Below are 19,164 nucleotides of genomic sequence, written 5' to 3'. Positions count from 1 at the left end.
TTCTGGACCATAAGCTGTGCTCCTGGGAGTTGGGAGCCACAGCTTTCCCGTCCCTGAACTGGATCATCACTTCCCTTTACTGCCCTTAACTTCTGCCACCATTTGCCTACATTGCCCTTAATTTCTTTCACTACCTGCCTTTACTGCCCCTAACTTCTTCCATCATTGGCCTTCACTTTCCTTAACTTCCTCCATCACTTGCCTTCAATGCCCTTAACTTCCTCCACCATTTGCCTTCGTTGCCCTGAATTTCCTTCACTACCTGCCTTTACTGCCCCTAACTTCCTCCATCACTTGCCTTCATTGCCCTTAATTTCCTCCACTACCTGCCTTTACTGCCCCTAACTTCCTCCATCACTTGCCTTCACTGCCCTTAACTTCTGCCACCACTTGCCATTATTGCCCTTAACTTCCTCGCCTTCCCAAAGTTGGGTAAGCGAGGCACTGGGCATTGGAAAGGCAGTGCAATTGCTGGGGGGGAGGGTTGTCCTCAAATTTTGGCATCCCTTCCACATGCCCCGCATCACAAGGCAGCGTGCGGCCCATGGGTTCTGTGTCGAAGTGCTGTTGCGGCCCACTTGGAATGAAAAGTTGGACCACCCTGAGAGAGGGGCAAGGTTTGCCACCTGTGAGGTCAGGTAAGCTTGGACCATTGTAGGCATCCCACAAAATCGAGTTTCACTTCTTCCAGCTCATCTCTTCTCCCAAGGGGCACCCAGCCACTGGGCACCTCCAGCGTTGCTTGAGAAATGTCTCCGCATCTCATCGTACGACAAAACGCTTTGCTTAGCTGGCGGGATTCTAATCCGAGCCCGGTGGGAACAGACACACCAGCTGTCAAGGAGATGTCAAAGCTTCCAGTGTAGTTGATCTCTCGTTTTTCCAAACACCTTTATTCCAGCATCCCGAGATGCCCCCACACTATATACAGATTTTATTTATACAACATAATAATGTACATGGCTTTTAATATTACATATATATATTCACACATGGATACACAAACCCTCATGCCGCTATCGGGGGGGGGGGGAGAGAAGAGGATTCAGTGGGGGGAGTGAGGGGAATTTTGGCCTGCCTCCAAAGCCCGCAAGGAGGGCGCCAAGTCCTATGCCATCTGGAAAGTTCTTTTTTAAAACCGCAAGCTCGTTTTGTAAGTATGGGAAACGGCTGCGCATAAGAGGTCCGGAGTTGTCTCCTACTCAGAGTACACCCACTGAAGTGAACGTCATTCTTTTCAGTGGGTGTGCTCTGAGTCGGAATACACAACCCCTTGAACTGCAAAGAAACAAAATATCTCTATTTCATACAGTGTGCTCGCACCTCAAACATATTTAACTTGCACAATTTCAACCACTGAAGTCCAGTTGGCTGCAATCCCACAAGAGAAATACAGGCAAGGCAGAGAATTTAAAAGCTCCTTCTGCACTGCTCAAGGCCCTCTCAGGGTGCCGTCTCCAGAAGTGAAGGAAAGCTCTCCCAAGAAGTCGCACAGTCCCTGAAAGATCTCGCAAGAGCGCCCCAGAACTGGCACACCATTTTGCCCTGGTCTCCCCAAGCAAGGAAGACCTTGAAAGCTCTTTTTGCTCCAGGTCTGCTTGGGTTCCCCAGTGCAAAAAGAGTTTTTAAGCTCTCTGCCTTCCTTGGGGAGGCAAGGCCTTCTTGGCACACCAGCTCCAGAAACCTGGGAATACCTGCGTGAGATCACACAGGAACTCGGATGACCCTGCGAGGTCTTGCGAGAGCCAGCCCACTCGGTGCTCTGGCTAGGGAAGGACTCAGAAGGCTGGGGGCAGCTTGAGCACACGGTTTTTGTGTACATGCAGAAATCTCAGAACCAAACCCCCATGTGAGATGCGATCATACCGTTTGTGTGTTCCAAAGAAACAGGGAGGCTTGAAGCGTGTTCCAATCGCGACGGAGAGAGAGAGGGGAAAGTAGAGAGGGAATTTGAAGCCTCTTTTAGGCAAGATGTTTTTCCCCAAAAGATTTAAGGGGGAGGGGGAAGAGTCCATCAGGATGGGGGGAATGCAGCCACCACCTCTGGTGAGCCCAACACACCGTTGCAAGGTGTCCCAAAGCAAGGCATTGTGGGAGGGACGGCCGGCCGGCCAATGAGAGGGGGCCGGGGTTATAGCATCAGTGGGACCTGCCATATCAACAAGGTACTGTCTGTCTCACTGCTGGCTGGCGGCTTGCCATTGGAGTTGAAGTTCCGGTAGCCTCTCCCGCCAGAAACCACAGCCAGGGAGGAGATCTCCTTGCGGTGAGCATCGCGGGCGCACGGCCGGTTGTGGACCCAAATGTCTGGGTCGTCGGCCATCTCGTAGACGGAGCCATCCTCCTCGGTGTGCTCCGGGGCGTTCCCGCCGGTGGCGGAGGGCGCCTCTCGCATGGAGAGCAGCTGCCCAGGGAGGTGAGAGGTGGAACGGAGGCGGTACTGCAGGAGAATGCCCTTTTTCCGGAGCTCCCTCATCTGAGGGCTGTTCTGGGAAGCCAGATCTGCTGGTTTGCTGTCCTGCTTTTCGTCCTTGGCAGATACAGGATCCGCAGAGGGGTCGTCCTCCTTGTCACTCTTGAGGATGTCTGGGGCCAGGGTGCTGAGGGCGACAGCCAGGAATTCCACCGGGCCACAGTGGCCGTTAAGGGAGACCATGCCTTTCCCTGAGCAGTGGAGAGAGAAACGCATGAGCCCTTTTAGGAAAACAGAAACCAGCTTCATAGATAGCAGAAATTTCTTTTAATAATAATAATAATAATAGATTTTATTTATATCCCACCCTCCCCAGCCGAGGGCGGCTAACAACAAAGAAGGGCAGTAGTGGTGCAGTGGTTAGAGAAGAAGTAGAAGAAGAAGAGTTTGGATTTGATAACCCGCTTTATTACTACCCTAAGGAGTTAAACCCCGCGATGGGGTGAGCTCCTGTTGCTTGGTCCCTGCTCCTGCCAACTTAGCAGTTTGAAAGCACATCAAAGTGCAAGTAGATAAATAGGTACCACTCCGGTGGGAAGGTAAACGGCATTTCCGTGCACTGGTCTGGTTCGCCAGAAGCGGCTTAGTCATGCTGGCCACATGACCTAGAAGCTGTATGCCGGCTCCCTTGGTCAGTAAAGCGAGATGAGCGCCGCAAACCCAGAGTCGGTCATGACTGGACCTAATGGTCAGGGGTTCCTTTACCTTTACCTTATTACACTAAGTAGGACTTAGATGGCTATCATCCCATCATTTTATTGCTCAGATTTTTTTGGGGGGGGGGGGAGAAGGGGTGTCTCCATGCGGCCAAGTCACATGACACTAGCACTTTGACATGCTTTCGAACTGCTAGGTTGGCAGGAGCAGGGACCAAGCAACAGGAGCTCACCCCATTGTGGGGATTTGAACCGCCTACCTTCTGATCGGCAAGCCCTAGGCTCTGTGGTTTAACCCACAGCGCCACCCGCACCCCTTATCCTACTTAGTGCAGACCCATTTAAATTACCATATTTTTCGCTCCATAAGACACACTTTTTTCCTCCTAAAAGGTAAGGGGAAATGTGAGCTCATCTTATGGAGCGAATGGCGCTGCGCAGCGCCCCTTCAGCGAAGCAGGAGGAGGAATGGAGCCCCTTCTGTTCCTCCTCCCGCTTCGCTGAAGGGGCGCTACACAGAGAGGGAGAGCTGCGAAGCGCCTCTCCTGGCTTCTGCTTTAGCCGTGCCCAGCCTCTTTGGGCAGGGAGAGCCTTCATCCAGCTACCCGGGAGAGGCTGGGGGTGGCTATCCCAGAAGCCAGAACAGCCAGAGGCTATCCCAGAAGCCAGATCCCTCTTGCTGTTCTGGTTTCTGGGATTCAGAATATTTTTTTTTCTTGTTTTCCTCCCTTATGGTCTGGTGCGTCTTATGCAGCGGAAAATACGGTAATGGAAGGTGGTAGACTCTGAGGCTTCTTTGCCTTGCTGTCTGGGGCAGCTGGGAGCTGGAATCTAACAGCACCTTGAGAGACGCAGGTCCCTCACTGTCCCTCACTCCATCACCCTCTGACCATCACTTGCCTTTGCTGCCCCCCTAGCTACCCCTATCACAACTCTGACTTATTCTAATGGAGGCATGGAGGACCAGTGGCTCTGGGATTGGACTCCAGTTCCCATTATCCTGGCAGGGGCAGGTGGGATTCTGAGCCCTGCCACATCTGGAAGACCACAGGTGTTCCCCATCCTCGCTGCAACAGAAGGAGACTCACCTGTGATCTTGGGGATTCCCTCCAATCTGGGCACAGGCAAAAGGACCAAGATGCCTTGGTCGGTGCCAACCCAGAGAAGGCCCTGGCAAATCAGAAGACTGGTGACGCGGACATTCTTCTGGCCTGTGGGAAGAAAGGGAAGGGCAGATTAACTGGAGGAGCAGAAGCTGTTGCCCATTTTTGGCCTGTAAATGTAGATTAGCCACAAACTACCCCAAACCATTCATCCTGGGGCTTCTATAGCCATAGGGGACTCCCGCCAGCAAGCAGAATGAAACAACAGGAGACAGGAACAAGAAAGCCAATTGTACATCAAATTCATAATTGTCATCACAGACTGGCAGAAGTCAGCCCTACCTGTAGATGATGCCAGGGACTGAGTCTAGGACCTTCTGCATGCCAAACAGGTGCTCTACCGCTGAGCCCTTCCCCCAGTGGCAAGTCAACCAAAATATCCCGACATAAATTAATCTCATTACTGTGAGCTGAGATCTGTTAGAAGCCCCCTTTAAACTGTATAGAAACTTATTCACGTATGCTACTACAGCAGCAAGAATGTTACTCGCCCCCAAATGGAAAGAAGCAGAAGTCCTGGCAAAGGAAGTATGGATACAAAAACTTGTGGAATATGCAGAAATGGTGAAACTTACCAGAAGAATAAGAAATCAAGATAACAAACTTCTTATTTTAAAAAATGGAAATGGTTTACTGAGTATTTACAGATAAATTGTAAACAGATAAGAACGTAGGTAGGATTACTGGAATAACCTGCGGTTTTATGAGTATATATTTGAAGCAGATGAATAAATGAGCAAATTAAGTTAATTTGGATATGCAGAAGATATTAAAAATAAATTTAATTTAAACCACAGAAAGAGGAGGAAGGAAGTCAAAGTTTGAAATGTTAAAATGATTGTAAAATTAGTGAAATGTATAAATCTGGAAAGCATAAATGAAGAAGAAGAGGAAGAGGAAGAGGAAGAAGAGGAAGGAGGAGGAGGAGGAGGAGGAGGAGGAGGAGGAGGAGGAGGAGAAGAAGAAGAAGAAGAAGAAGAAGAAGAAGAAGAAGAAGAAGAAGAAGAAGAAGAAGAAGACGACGACCTCCCAGGGCTACAATTCCTAGAGTAGATGAACAGTCAACACCTCTTCTCGGGGATCTCTGGGAATTATACTTCCGTAAGGGGAATATTGGGACGCGGGTGGTGCTGTGGGTTAAACCACAGAGCCTAGCGCTTGCTGATCAGAAGGTCGGCGGTTCGAATCCCCGCGACGGGGTGAGCTCCCGTTGCAGTTCGAAAGCACGTCAAGGTGCAAGTAGATAAATAGGTACCGCTCTGGCGGGAAAGTAAACGGCGTTTCTGTGCACTGCTCAGGTTCGCCAGAAGCGGCTTAGTCATGCTGGCCACATGACCTGGAAGCTGTACACCGGCTCCCTCGGCCAATAAAGCGAGATGAGCGCCGTAACCCCAGAGTCAGCCACGACTGGACCTAATGGTCAGGGGTCCCTTTACCTTACCTATGGCATGGGTGCCCCTTCCCTGCCAAAGGAGATGAGCCCTGCATTGCTTTCCACTCCAGGAGGACAATCAATTGGTTAACCCACTGCTGCAAATTAACATGTTTTGTGTGTCAAGACAGATTAGCTCTCCTGTCTCTATGGTTAGCAACAGCAGCAACGATGAACAGGAGGGAGGCCAGGCATGGATCCCACCCTGGAACAGGTGGAGCGGAGGAGAAGTGATCGAACAAGAGAGGGAGTTTGTGAGTTCAGAGTTAGAGGGGGTGGTTCCTATTCAGCAACAAATCCAGTAGCCCATCTCCCCGGCAGGGATGGGAAAATCTGTCAGCATTCTGGGTTCCTCGATCTTATTTTCAAATGAAAACATGGGGCACGGTTTGAATTACAGCAGCTGAATGAAAACAATAAGCGAAATAGAGGATCAATGTATTTGATAAAAGTATGTTATATAAAGCCACAGATATGGGGGGGGGGATAGAACCATCATGGAGGAAAGGCTGGGAAGTCAAAATTTCAAGAAAAACATAGATTGAAAATTTGTGAAAATCAATAAAAAAATGTGTTCCAAAATTAAAAATATTCCAGCTCCTTGGTCAATTTCTGTTTCCCCTTTTTCAAAACTTTAACTCAGTTCTCCCCAGTTGCATGCTAGTTTGAGATATTATACACAAACAGAGAGAGAGAGCGCCCTCACGAGAATTCATGAGCTTTTAGAGCAAATTTCACCTAACGGTTTGCAATTTTGCCTAAGATACACTCTCCTGATTATTACCTTTTGCAAAGCGATTTCCCCTAACAGAACTTGACTTTTTGTGTATGTCACTAACACACACAGTTTTCATGTACACTTTGCACCCCTGTAGTGTATGCACTTCTGAACCTGTGACTTGGCGGGAGAACTTCACTGCAAAATTCAGAGGAGGGCAGATCTCAAAGGATCCCTGCATTTCGGTTCACAATCCGCAAGCTCCATGTCTGGCTCTGGGGTCTGCGGGGCCCAAAGCCTGTAATGGGCTTGCGCCTGTTCAGATCTTATATTCATAAGGCCACGTCTCTCTTAGAGCATAAGGAAAAAGTTGGCCGGAAAGTAGGAGAGAAGATGAAAGACTGGAGGAAGGATGCAACGTTTGATTTCAGCAATGCTGTTTTTTCCCTGCGTTTCTCCTGTAAGGCTAGTTTCTTATTAACTGGGTTGCGACAACTTCTGTCATCCATATAAAAAGCTGTTAGCTCCATCAATAAGCAGAAAAGCCTATTGATTAGTTCAGAAGAGAGTCTGGTTGATTGGGGATGGGGACTTCTGCAATGCAATTGCTTTGTCTTAATAGACAGACCGTTACCCTAATTGTAGTGCCAAGGTTTGATTTTCTTCCACAATGCATTGTTTCAGAAAATGATAATGGGACATGTTAATATATAATAATATTTCTAATCACTTGCCCTTCACCGTAAGTTCCCAGGACAGGTTGCGACATTAAAATGCAACATTGCGGCACGGTGCCAAAATCAATTTAAAACAACTTACAATCACAGAAATAAGGTGAGTGCTATAAATATACACCTTGACTGTCGAAAGCTGGACGGAAAAGGTTCAGCATTCACCAGAAACTGTATATTGAAGGCACCAGGTGGTCTTCAGTGCAAAGACAGTTTCACAACCATGACTGCAATCGCGGAGCAGGAATTCTAACATCGGCTGGTAGGTTCACCCATAAACGCAAGCCAAATTTAATTCCTCCCCACCCGTAATGGAAGGGAAATATAGATGAGGATCAAACTGGTCTATCTCTGCCTCATCACCAAACAGCAGGTCCCCACCCAAAGAAGATTCCTGAATAATTAGGAAGCAGAAAGCAGTATTCTTCCATCAGCAAACCTTTTAAGTGGAGATTTCTAGCCTAGGTTTTCTTTGTGTTGGACTGGAAATGGTATTTATATCTGTTTTTATTGCTGCTGTTTTATGGCTAATCACTTTGGGACATTTCACGGGAAGGCATTCATAAAGCAAATAAATAAAGGCGGGCCGGAACAATTAATTCGGCAATATTGGTCTAACGGCACAAATTCTATTCTCGGAATCGCCGAGACGGTTGTATGTTTGGGTCTTAACGGTGTTTTATTTCATTGATTCATACAATGAATTTAATTAGGAATTATCAAGAACTGCTATCTTAATGCAATTAGTGGAGCGAGGGAATGATATGATTGGGGGGGGGGCAGCAAAAGATCCGCAAAAGGAAAATGGGGGGAAACACAGAGGCACATGTGAATCTGCTTATTTTAGCTAAATTGCCTCGTGCCAGAAAGCAGAACCTGTTTTAATGAGAACCGGTGACCTTTCATTGTTTATTAGAAAGGTTTTATTTTTTCCCCAGAAGCCAAAAAATCAAACACTTCAACTTGAAATTGAAGATCGTGGATGGGGTTCATTATAATAGCTCAACAACGGATATATGTTTGCAAATTTTATAATAAAAGTGCACACGACACCCACCCACTGCAAAACTCATTTGATCCAAGACCACAGAACAGGGGAGAGGACCATAGGTGGTCATAATCCCTAACCTTGACCAGGTAGATGAAAGGTCCAACAATGTCCATAGCTTTCCCCATCCCAGACCATCACTCACCTTCCCTGCATCCATAGCTGCCTCCATCAGAACTCTGCCATCTTGAATGCAGAGGTGTAAAACATTGTGATGGAAGGTAGCTGAAGGGGAAGTAAAGGCAAGTGATGGTCCAGTTCAGGGATGAGGAACCTGCAGCCCTCCAGGTGTTGCTGGATGATGGTGAAGAACAGTGGGCACTGGGGTCCAACAACATCTAGAGGGCTACAGGTTAGCTCCCCTCTGGTTTAAAATATCTAGCCCAGCTTCCTGTTCTTGCAGATGCCCTAGTGGAAAGGCCAAATGCAAGACCTGGGTGGGACAACTTCTTCCTTCTGTAATTCACAGCAAGTGGCCTCCATCAGTGGAGGGAGAAAATAGCAATGCTGGATAGTAGCCATTGACAGCCTGGTCTTCCTCCATGAATTTGTCGAATATGTGCAGAGGAGGGCGACCAAGGGTCTGGAAATCAAGCCGTTGGATGAATGGGTGCGGAAGTTGGGTATGTTTAGCCTTGGTTGGAGAACATCTAGAGTGCTGTGTCCAGTTCTGGGCACCACAATTGAAGGAGGATGTTGACAAGATGGAATGTGTGCAGAGGAGGGTGACCGAGATGATCAAGGGTCTGGAAACCAAGCCATATGAGGAGCAGTTGAAGGCGCTGGGTATGTTTAGCCTGGAAAAGAGGAGACTGTGAGAAGAGATATGATTGGTGTTGTTGTTGTTTAGTCACTTAGTCATGTCTGACTCTTTGTGACCCCATGGACCAGAGCACGCCAGGCACTCCTGTCTTCCACTGCCTCCCACAGTTTGGTCAAACTCATGCTGGTAGCTTCGAGAACACTGTCCAACCATCTCATCCTCTGTCATCCCCTTCCCCATGTGCCCTCCATCTTTCCCAACATCAGGGTCTTTTCCAGGGAGTCTTCTCTTCTCATGAGGTGGCCAAAGTATTGGAACCTCAGCTTCACGATGTGTCCTTCCAGTGAGCACTCAGGGCTGACTTCCTTCAGAATGGATAGGTTTGATCTTCTTGCAGTCCACAGGACTCTCAGGAGTTTCCTCCAGCACCATAATTCAAAAGCATCAATTCTTTGGCGATCAGACTTCTTTATGGTCCAGCTCTCACTTCCATACATCACTACTGGAAAACCATAGCTTTAACTATAGGGACCTTTGTCTGCAAGGTGATGTCTCTGCTTTTTAAGATGTTTGTCATTGCTTTTCTCCCAAGAAGCAGGCGTCTTTTAATTTCGTGACTGCTGTCACCATCTGCAGTGATCATGGAGCCCAAGAAAGTAAAATCTCTCACTGCGATATGATAGCCATCTTCAAATATCTGAAGGGCTGTCCCATGGAGCGAGCTTGTTTTCTTCTGCTCTGGAGGGTAGGAACCGAAACAATGGCTCCCAAAAAGGAGATTTTGAATGAACATCAGGACAGTAAGAGCTGTTCAACAGAGGTGGCTATCAAAAGGTGATGGACTCTCCTTCCTCGGATGTTTTTAAGCAGAGTTTGGATGTCTGTCTGTCAGGGATTCTTTAGCGTTGATTCCTACATTGCTGGGCGTGACCTTCCAACTCTACAATTTCCATCCTCTTTCAATGTCCTCTAAGTGGGTGGCTGTTGCCGCCTCTTGTGAGAGCAAATTCCACTCTTTAACTACTCACTTGTGTGAAGAAAGACCCCGTCTCCAAAACCCACCAACACACAGCCAGGGTGAGGCCGGCCATCCCACTCAACAGATGAGGTGGTCTCTCTCACGAGGGTTGCCGTGAAAGGACACCAATGTCATATAGTGATTTCTTAAGTCGGGCCAGGCATCCAACTGAGGGAATTTGTTGTTGATTAAATGCACATCTCTGCTGATTAAACCTGCATATATTTGCATATGAAAAGAGCGAGGAGTTGGGGGGAGGGACGAATGCAGGCTTTGCTTTTAGATGGCAGCCTGCTGTGATCACATCTCAGAAGAAGCCCCCACCCCAACCCGCAACATCCCCCAGACCCTCTGAATGTGGTCCCTGCCATCTCCAGCTTTCCGTAAGTCACCTTGTAAAGAAAATTAATACTTTAAACCTTTTTAAAATGTGATGCCCGATCAATTAGCAGGGCCTAAAATACACATGGTGCCTCATAGCATAACCCCTGAGTAAATGGGAAGCTGCCAGTAAAGTGATCGGATTTCAGTAGGAATCAATTGACCTGACCAATTCATTGATTAAAAGGAGGGTGAAGAAGCTCAGGGATGGGGGCTGAATGGAGCCCTCAAAAACCTCTCTGCCCTGGCTCCCCAGGCCAGAACCTCTCACAGCCCTGATTTTGTTTCCTTCCTTAGTTTCTTCCTTCTGGGTGGCACGCATTCTTGAGATCTGATGATGCCTCTTGCATGGAAGACGGAGATTGGTTTTTGTACAAAAGCAAGCCCTCTCTACAAAGGTAAAATTGGCCTCTACTGCCTTGCCCACTTTTCCTTCTAGCCCTGCCCACCCCTCGCATGCAGCCCTTGGAAGATTATCTGGGAGGAAATGTGGTCCTAATGTAGAAAAACCCAGCCCTGGATTAAATGGCTGATGCCATCATTTCTAGGGCAGGTTCTGCTTAAGGCATCCTTGAGCCACAAGTCTAACTCAGTAGGTGTTTTGCAAAGGATAAAGTACAGGGAAGGCAGAGACCCACAGATTCCATATTACACTGGAAGGGCTGTAGCTCAGAGGTGAAGCATCTGCTCTGCATGCAGAAGGAGTAGGCAAGGCCTCAGCCTTAAACCCTGCAGAGCATCCTGCCGGCCAGTGAAGACAGCACTGAGCTAGATGGACTAAGGGTCTGACTCCTTCACAACTATGAGGACAAGCACCACACTTTGTTTTTAAGGAAAAGACTATAGCTCAGAGGTAGAGCATGCAGAAGGCCTCCATTTCAATCTCTAGGTAAGATCTCGGTCTGAACTCCTGGAGAGATGCCTGCCGGTCTGTGTGGACAACACTGGGCTCGATGGACCAGCGGTTTGACTCAGCATAAGGCAGTAAGTTCCAACAAGCTTTCTGCAAGAATTGAAGAATAATGAATGGGAGCTACAAGAGGGGGATACATGCTGATAAGGCTTCTTGTGCCCCCTACTCTTCGGGGAAGAGATGGCGGGTGGGACTCTTAACGGAGAATAAATATTTTATCTCGGAGGCTTAATGCCGCAACGTCAGACTCCGTCCCGGCTAATAGATCTACCGCTTTTAAAAGGCCGGGGCCTCTTTGCGAGAAAGACTTTATTAACGGCCTGTCTAGTTAAAAAGGATGAGAGAGCTTAAGTTCAAATATGCATTAATACCAAAATTAAAACGCTCGCTCCGAGGGAAGGAGAAGAGAAGCAGTGATTCTTTTTTTAAAAAAGGGGGTCTTTTTTAAAAAAGCTTTTTTTTAAAAAAAGGGAGAGAGCCATGAAACACTTTAAACAGCTAATGCATTTAGTCCTAATTGCACAATTACTCCATCTTGCAGATGGAAGAAAGTGGGGAGGGGAGAGAGAGGTCTAAGAAAGGCGCAGGGCAGGGTGGCTGCAACAGAAGTAAAATTAACAAAGAATTTGTGGTTGCGGTTGTGGTGGCAGTTGGGTTGACTTGGCACAGGGAAGGAGAGATGGAGCTATCAGGTCCAAGCCCACTTCTCCAAGGGCTGTTCAACAGTGGAAGAAAGATGGGGAATATGCAGAAGAAATGACTTCAAAGAGATATGGAAGGTGTTTGTAGAATTTGTACAGCGGTACCTCGGGTTAAGAACTTAATTTGTTCTGGAGGTCCGTTCTCAACCTGAAACTGTTCTTAACCTGAGACACCACTTTAGCTAATGGGGCCTCCCGCTGCCACCACGCCACCGCCATGTGATTTCTGTCCTCATCCTGAAGCAAAGTTCTTAACCCGAGGTACTATTTCTGGGTTAGCGGAGTCTGTAACCTGATGCGCCTGTAACCCGAGGTACCACTGTACTGTTAAAACGGAAAGGGGTCAAACCATCACAAGAGGCGTTGAAAATTTGGGAGGTTGGATAGTTAGAGTGGAATGGTCTCGGGGGTGGGGTGCACATTTTATTCTTATTTATTTATTATTATTACTTTGTCGAAATAAAGTAAAAAAACAAACAACAGTGGAACAGTTAACCTCATAAGGTGGAGGTTTTTAACAATGATAGGACAGCATTCCGGCATGCATTCTTGAGATGTGATCCCCGCATTGTGGGGTGGACTAGAAGACCTGTGGGGGTCTCTCTTCCAACTCTACAATTCAATGAATCCCAGTTCAGGAAGTTCAGAGCTGGACACCCACACACACCAAATGGCAGCCAAGATTCCCTGCTTGATGGCAACCAGCCAGGGAGAACTGACCACCTTCTCTAAGTCCTCACTTCCACTGCCTACCTGTTCCCATGGCAGAGATGCTTCTCGTAATCACAGAATCAGAGAGTTGTATGGGACCCCGAGGGTCATCTAGTCCAACCCCCCGCAGTGCAGGAATCTCAGCTAAAGCATCCACGACAGGTGGCCATCCAACCCCTGCTGAAAAACCTCCAAGGAAGGAGAGCCCTGAGGGAGGCTGTTCCACTGTCGATCTAGCCCTGCTATATAATTGGATCTAGCCCTGCTATAGAATCGTAGAAGAGTAGAGTTGGAAGGGATCCTGATGGTCATCTAGCCCAACTCCCTGCCATGCAGGAATATGCAGCTGCCCCATACGAACCTGCAACCTTGGCATTATCAGCAACATGCTCTAACCAGCTGAGCTATCCATCCAAGGACCAAAGGTTTGCCCTCTTCTTTGTGGGGGGCTAGATCAGAGACATCACCTTGCCAACAAAGGTCCATATAGTTAAAGCTATGGTTTTCCCAGTAGTGATGTATGGAAGTGAGAGCTGGACCATAAAGAAGGCTGATTGCCGAAGAATGGATGCTTTTGAATTATGGTGCTGGAGGAGACTCTTGAATGTCCCATGGACTGCAAGAAGATCAAACCTATCCATTCTGAAGGAAATCAGCCCTGAGTGCTCACTGGAAGGACAGATCGTGAAGCTGAGGCTCCAATACTTTGGCCCCCTCATGAGAAGAGAAGACTCCATGGAAAAGACCCTGATGCTGGGAAAGATGGAGGGCACAAGGAGAAGGGGACGACAGAGGACGAGATGGTTGGACAGTGTTCTCAAAGCTACCAGCATGAGTTTGACCACACTGCGGGAGGCAGTGGAAGACAGAAGTCCCTGGCGTGCTCTGGTCCATGGTGTCACAAAGAGTCGGACACGACTAAACGACTAAACAATAACATCAACCATATCTCCTCTCAGTCTCCCCTTTTCCAGCCTAAACATACCCAGCTCCTTCAACTGCTCCTCATATGGCTTGGTTTCCAGACACTTGATCATCTTAGTCACCCTCCTCTGCACACATTCCATCTTGTCAACATCCTCCTTCAATTGTGGTGCCCAGAACTGGACACAGCACTCTAGATGTTATCTGACTAAACAACAACAAAATATCACGGAAGACAGAGCAAGCTTCTTTTCTGCTGCTCCAGGGGGTAGGACGTGAACCAACAGATTCAAATTTCAAGAAAGGAGATTCCAACTAACTTGATGACGGTAAGAGCCATTTGCCAGTGGAACGGACTCCCTTGCAAGGTAGGAGTCCTCACAGGAGGTTAAGCTAGATGACTCTGGGTGCCTTCCAACTCTACAACTCAGTGATCCTATAACAGCCAGGAGAAGGCTTCTCTGGGTTATCTCTAATGCTGGTCCTACTCAGTGTAAACTCTTCAACATCAGCTTCGTTGGACTGGTCATGTTGTGCAGATGCCTGATTATCATCCTCCAAAGCAACTGCTCTATTCCAAACTTAAAAATGGAAAGCATAATGCCGGTGGTCAACAAAAGGGGTTTAAAGACCCTCTCTCAACGCAAACCTTAAAAAATGTACAGTGGTACCTCGAGTTACATACGCTTCAGGTTACATACGCTTCAGGTTACATACGCTTCAGGTTACAGACTCTGCTAACCCAGAAATAGTGTTTCAGGTTAAGAACTTTGCTTCAGGATGAGAAAAGAAATCGTGCTCCGGCGGTGCGGCAGCAGCAGGAGGCCCCATTAGCTAAAGTGGTGCTTCAGGTTAAGAACAGTTTCAGGTTAAGAACAGACCTCCGGAATGAATTAACCCGAGGTACCACTGTAGTAGGGACGCGGGTGGCGCTGTGGGTAAAACCTCAGTGCCTAGGACTTGCCAATCGTATGGTCGGCGGTTCGAATCCCCACGGTGGGGTGAGCTCCCGTCTTTCGGTCCCAGGTCCTGCCCACCTAGCAGTTCGAAAGCACCTCCAAGTGCAAGCAGATAAATAGGTACTGCTTTATAGCGGGAAGGTAAACGGCATTTCCGTGTGCTGTGCTGGTGCTGGCTCGCCAGAGCAGCTTCGTCACACTGGCCACGTGACCCGGAAGTGTCTCGGGACAGCGCTGCCCCCCGGCCTCTTAAGTGAGATGGGCGCACAACCCTAGAGTCGGACACGACTGGCCCGTATGGGCAGGGGTACCTTTACCTTTACCACTGTAGTATAAACACCAACAACTGGGAAACACTGGCCTGCAATTGGAGAACAGCTTTTACCGAAGGTGTCATGGGCTTTGAAGATGCTCAAACACAGGACAAAAGGGAGAAACATGCTAAGAGGAAGGCACACTTCGCAAACCCTCACCACGATCAACTCCCACCTGTAAACCTTCGTCCCCACTGTGGAAGGACATGTGGATCCAGAACTGGCCTCAACGGTCACTTACGGACTCACTGTTAAAACCATGTTTATGGAAGACAATCATGCTCAGCTATGAGTGATCGCCGAAGGAAGGAAGGAAGGAAGGAAGGAAGGAAGGAAGGAAGGAAGGAAGGAAGGAAGGAACCCACTGAAATTCATGGGGATCCTCTGGTAATTTCAATGAGTAAAACTTAGTTGTCCCTCCCAGACATGCATGGTCTCACAGTGGTGCCAATTTTGGCTGTCAGGCCAGGAATATCCAGAGCTATTGTCCCTGTTGGTGGTCCCATGCCTACCTGGCAGGGCAAAAGTGGTCCGTGTGGCGATGTTGATCTCCTGCAGATGCTCAAGCGTTTCAGTGTGGAAGAGCCGGACGGAGGAGCCGCAGGAGAAGGCCATCCACACGCCGCTGCCCGCCTTGATCATGTGGGTGACGCTTGCTTCTTCCTCTGGGTGGGCCTCAAACGTTTGCTGCAAGGAAGGGAAGAACACAGGGTCAGGAGAGCCTTGTGGCTGGATCAGGCCCATCTGGACCGGTCATACTCTTCGCAGAGGGGCAAAGGGTTGTTGTTGTACTGTAATCATCACCATCATTTTATTATTTATACCCCACTTCCCTGATAGATGGCCAGCCAACCTCTGCTTAAAAGCCTTCAAGGAAAGTGAGTCCACAACCTCCCAAGAAATACCTCTATGCAGAACTGCGGAACTCCCTCCTGCAGGAGGCAATGATCGCCACCAACTTGAATGGCTTTAAAAGAGAATAATAATAATAATATTTATTTATTTATTTATTTATTTATTTATTTATACATACCCCACCCATCTGGCTGGGTTTCCCAAGCCACCCTGGGTGGCTCCCAACAGAATGTTAAAAACACAATACAGCATTAAACATTAACAACTTCCCTAAACAGGGCTGCCTTCAGATGTCTTCTAAAAGTCAGATAGTTATTTATTTCCTTGACATCTGATGGGAGGGCGTTCCACAGGGTGGGCGCCACCACTGAGAAGGCCCTCTGCCTGGTTCCCTGTAACCTCACTTCTCACAGGGAGGGAACCGCCAGAAGGCCATTGGAGCTGGACCTCAGTTTCCAGGTAGAATGATGGGGGTGGAGACGCTCCTTCAGGTATACTGGGGCGTAGCCATTTAGGGCTTTTAATGGTCAGCACCAACACTTTGAATTGTGCTCGGAAACATGCTGGGAGCCAATGTACGTCTTTCAAGACTGGTGTTATGTGGTCTCAGCAGCCGCTCCCAGTCACCTGTCTAGCTGCCGCATTCTGGATTTGTTGCAGTTTCTGGGTCACCTTTAAAGGTAGCCCCACATAGAGCGCATTGCAGTAGTCCAAGGGGGAGATAACCAGAGTGTGTACCACTCTGGCGAGACAGTCTGCGGGCAGATAGGGTCTCAGCCTACGTACCAGATGGAGCTGGTAGACAGCCGCTCTGGACACAGAATTGACCCGCGCCTCCATGGACAGGGGACTCTGGTAACCGGTCTGTTTTGAGCGGCCGCCAAGCCACAGCACCAGGCAACTCTTTTCTGCTCGCCCTGCCATGGAGAGATCCATAAGCGGAGACACCCACAAATCCATTGCTTGTTTTCAAATGCATGGCAGCAGCAAGAAGCTGGCATCCGAGCTATCAGAATTCAATTTTTGCTTAAGAGTGGAGGGAGGGGAAGAGAAGGGGAAATGGATTTTCACTGTTGCAGATCCCAAGAAGTCCACCTGCGCACATCCTTTCTGGGGTTTTTAGGGAAAGGTGGGGGGTGTTATTCAGCAAGTGGAACGGAAGCAGGAGAACAAACCGACTGCAGCGAGGGACTCACAAAGATGCAATTACCTAAGAATTTAATTCACCAGCCTATCAGGTTCCAGTTGTTCTCTCCCCCTCTGACATGTCAGGCTTTTATGAAACCTTCTGAGGCTCAGCACAGGAACCTGACAACCCCAATAAATCCCAGGCAGAGGGCAGCTCCCTTTTTCAACCAGCCTTTTTTACATGGAACGGCAAGAACTAGAAACTTGTTTTGTTTTTCAGGAAAGGGCCACCGCTATAAGAATTCTTATAACAATTCTGTTATAAGAATTTTAAGGTCTTGTATATATATAATAGATGTTCATAAATGTACCAAGCAAGCACATACAAATATGTATAGACTACATGTCTGAAACCCACAGAAAAGTCCTAAAAGCATTTTCTCCCTCCCAAATTGACCTCAGATATTTCTCTGCAAGGTCGAAGGAAATGGGAGCCTCCCCATTGTCTCTTTGCTCACAAATCCTGTCTCAAGGGCACATTTAAGATATGAATAGGGTGAGCCTGTGACCTGGATTCAGGAGTTGAGTAGTTATCGTAACTAAAGAGTGGCCAGGATGCCCAGGTAATCCAAGCAGGTAACCTAGCAGACAGGAGAAAAAACAACGCACTCAGATTTCTGTTGTAGTCCTCCCCATCTCTGATGTATCTGGGGGGGATCTTGGGCTACACCCCTTCTGTGATGTAGGTATGGTGTTTCTGGGGGTGGTCTTGAGCTCCAGGGTGGGCAATTTCAAAGTCTATATAAGGGCTTGCACACTTTTGTCCTGGGTCGTCCTCCTCTCTCCTGCATGTGTGTGTGTGGGGGGGGGGGACACCCTGTTGCAACAGCTTTAATAAAGACCAGGCTTATAGCCGCTTTGCTTTTGTATAACCTGGTCTGGTCTCTGTTCATTTCCTGACTGGTTTGAGCCTTAAAAAGGTACGCTCTCTCCAAAGGTCCAGTCTTCCTTAAGAAGCTGAACCCCTTGAAGCATGAGTAGGCAAACTAAGGCCCGGCGGCTGGATCCGGCCCAATCACCGTCTAAATCCAGCCTGCGGATGGTCTGGGAATCAGCATGTTTTTACATGAGTAGAATGTGTGCTTTTATTTAAAATGCATCTCTGGGTTATTTGTGGGGCATAGGAATTCGTTCATCCCCCAAAAAAACAATTGTCCGGCCCCCCCCCACAAGATCTGAGGGACAGTGGACCGGCCCCCTGCTGAAAAAGTTTGCTGACCCCTGCCTTGAAGAGACCCCTCAATATTCTTATTTCACACCCCACACAAAAGGAACCAGGTTCACCCCCCACCCACTGCATCTTGAGGCAGGCCTTGGGGAAGAAGACCCCCACCTGAAAACCCGGAAAGCCATTGCTGCCAGCCAATGCAGACATTGATGGGATAGATGGACTCCGTGTAAGGCAGACTCATATGTGCCTGTGTCATAAGGCAGGGCTAGCCAACATCAATATGGCTCCTATCAGTCGCTCTGCTTTTGCCTCTGGCCCCCGGATGGCTGCACAGGATAGAATGTGGCCCTCAGGCTAAAAAGGCTCCCCAAACCCCTAATCTCTTTAATACAGCAAATGCTTTCCCCCCAATTCCATATCCACCCAAACAGCAAAACGACCGGGGATGTTTTGTTACCGCGCAACCCTTCTCTGCCCTCCTTTCTTATCAGTAGCAGCAATCGCCTGCAGTCGTCAAACTTTCCCCTCATTCACCATGTAGGCAAGCGTGGTGGCCGTTGCAATCCAGCCCATAAAACAAAGGTGACATTTTTACACCGGGCTGTTTTTGGAATTGCAGGTGGCCAAATACTTTGAAAGAAAGAAAGAAAGTTGTTAGGACACGTCATGGGAAAATGAGAGAGACGCCATTGGCATAACTTGGTGAACTGGAAATATAGTTTAGTTTAGTTGGGGTTGGCGATTACTTTAATTTGGGTATAACTGCAAACTGTTTATTATTATTGTTATTGGTTTTTATTGATTTATTGGTTTGCATGTTGCTTGTATAGGGACGCAGGTGGCGCTGTGAGTTAAACCACAGAGCCTAGGACTTGCCGATCAGAAGGTCAGCGGTTCGAATCCCTGTGACGGGGTGAGCTCCCGTTGCTCGGTCCCTGCTCCTGCCAACCTAGCAGTTCGAAAGCACGTCAAAGTGCAAGTAGATAAATAGGTACCACTCTGGCGGGAAGGTATATGGCATTTCCGTGCGCTGCTCTGGTTCGCT

At 48.2% G+C, this 19,164-nt stretch overlaps 1 protein-coding gene across 4 annotated transcripts in view; it reads right to left on the bottom strand.

Annotated features, from left to right (window-relative positions):
• Positions 1 to 866: 866 nt before the first annotated feature.
• Positions 867 to 19,164, bottom strand: part of ARHGEF10L (Rho guanine nucleotide exchange factor 10 like) — a 130,748-nt gene continuing 112,450 nt past the window's right edge. For all 4 annotated transcript variants that reach the window (XM_081202928.1, XM_081202927.1, XM_081202929.1 and 1 more), the window contains 3 exons: positions 15,418 to 15,592; positions 4,218 to 4,340; positions 867 to 2,664 (listed from right to left, as the gene is read on the bottom strand). In XM_081202928.1, the coding sequence (XP_081059054.1) occupies positions 2,132 to 2,664; positions 4,218 to 4,340; positions 15,418 to 15,592 (831 nt within the window). In that variant the 3' untranslated portion in view covers positions 867 to 2,131. The remainder of the gene's footprint in view (positions 2,665 to 4,217; positions 4,341 to 15,417; positions 15,593 to 19,164) is intronic.

Source organism: Podarcis bocagei (assembly GCF_964188305.1).
Source record: "Podarcis bocagei genome assembly, chromosome: 7".
Lineage (NCBI taxonomy): Eukaryota > Metazoa > Chordata > Lepidosauria > Squamata > Lacertidae > Podarcis > Podarcis bocagei.
The sequence above is the reverse complement of the archived record's forward strand: the minus strand, read 5'-3'. Positions and strand labels throughout refer to the sequence as shown.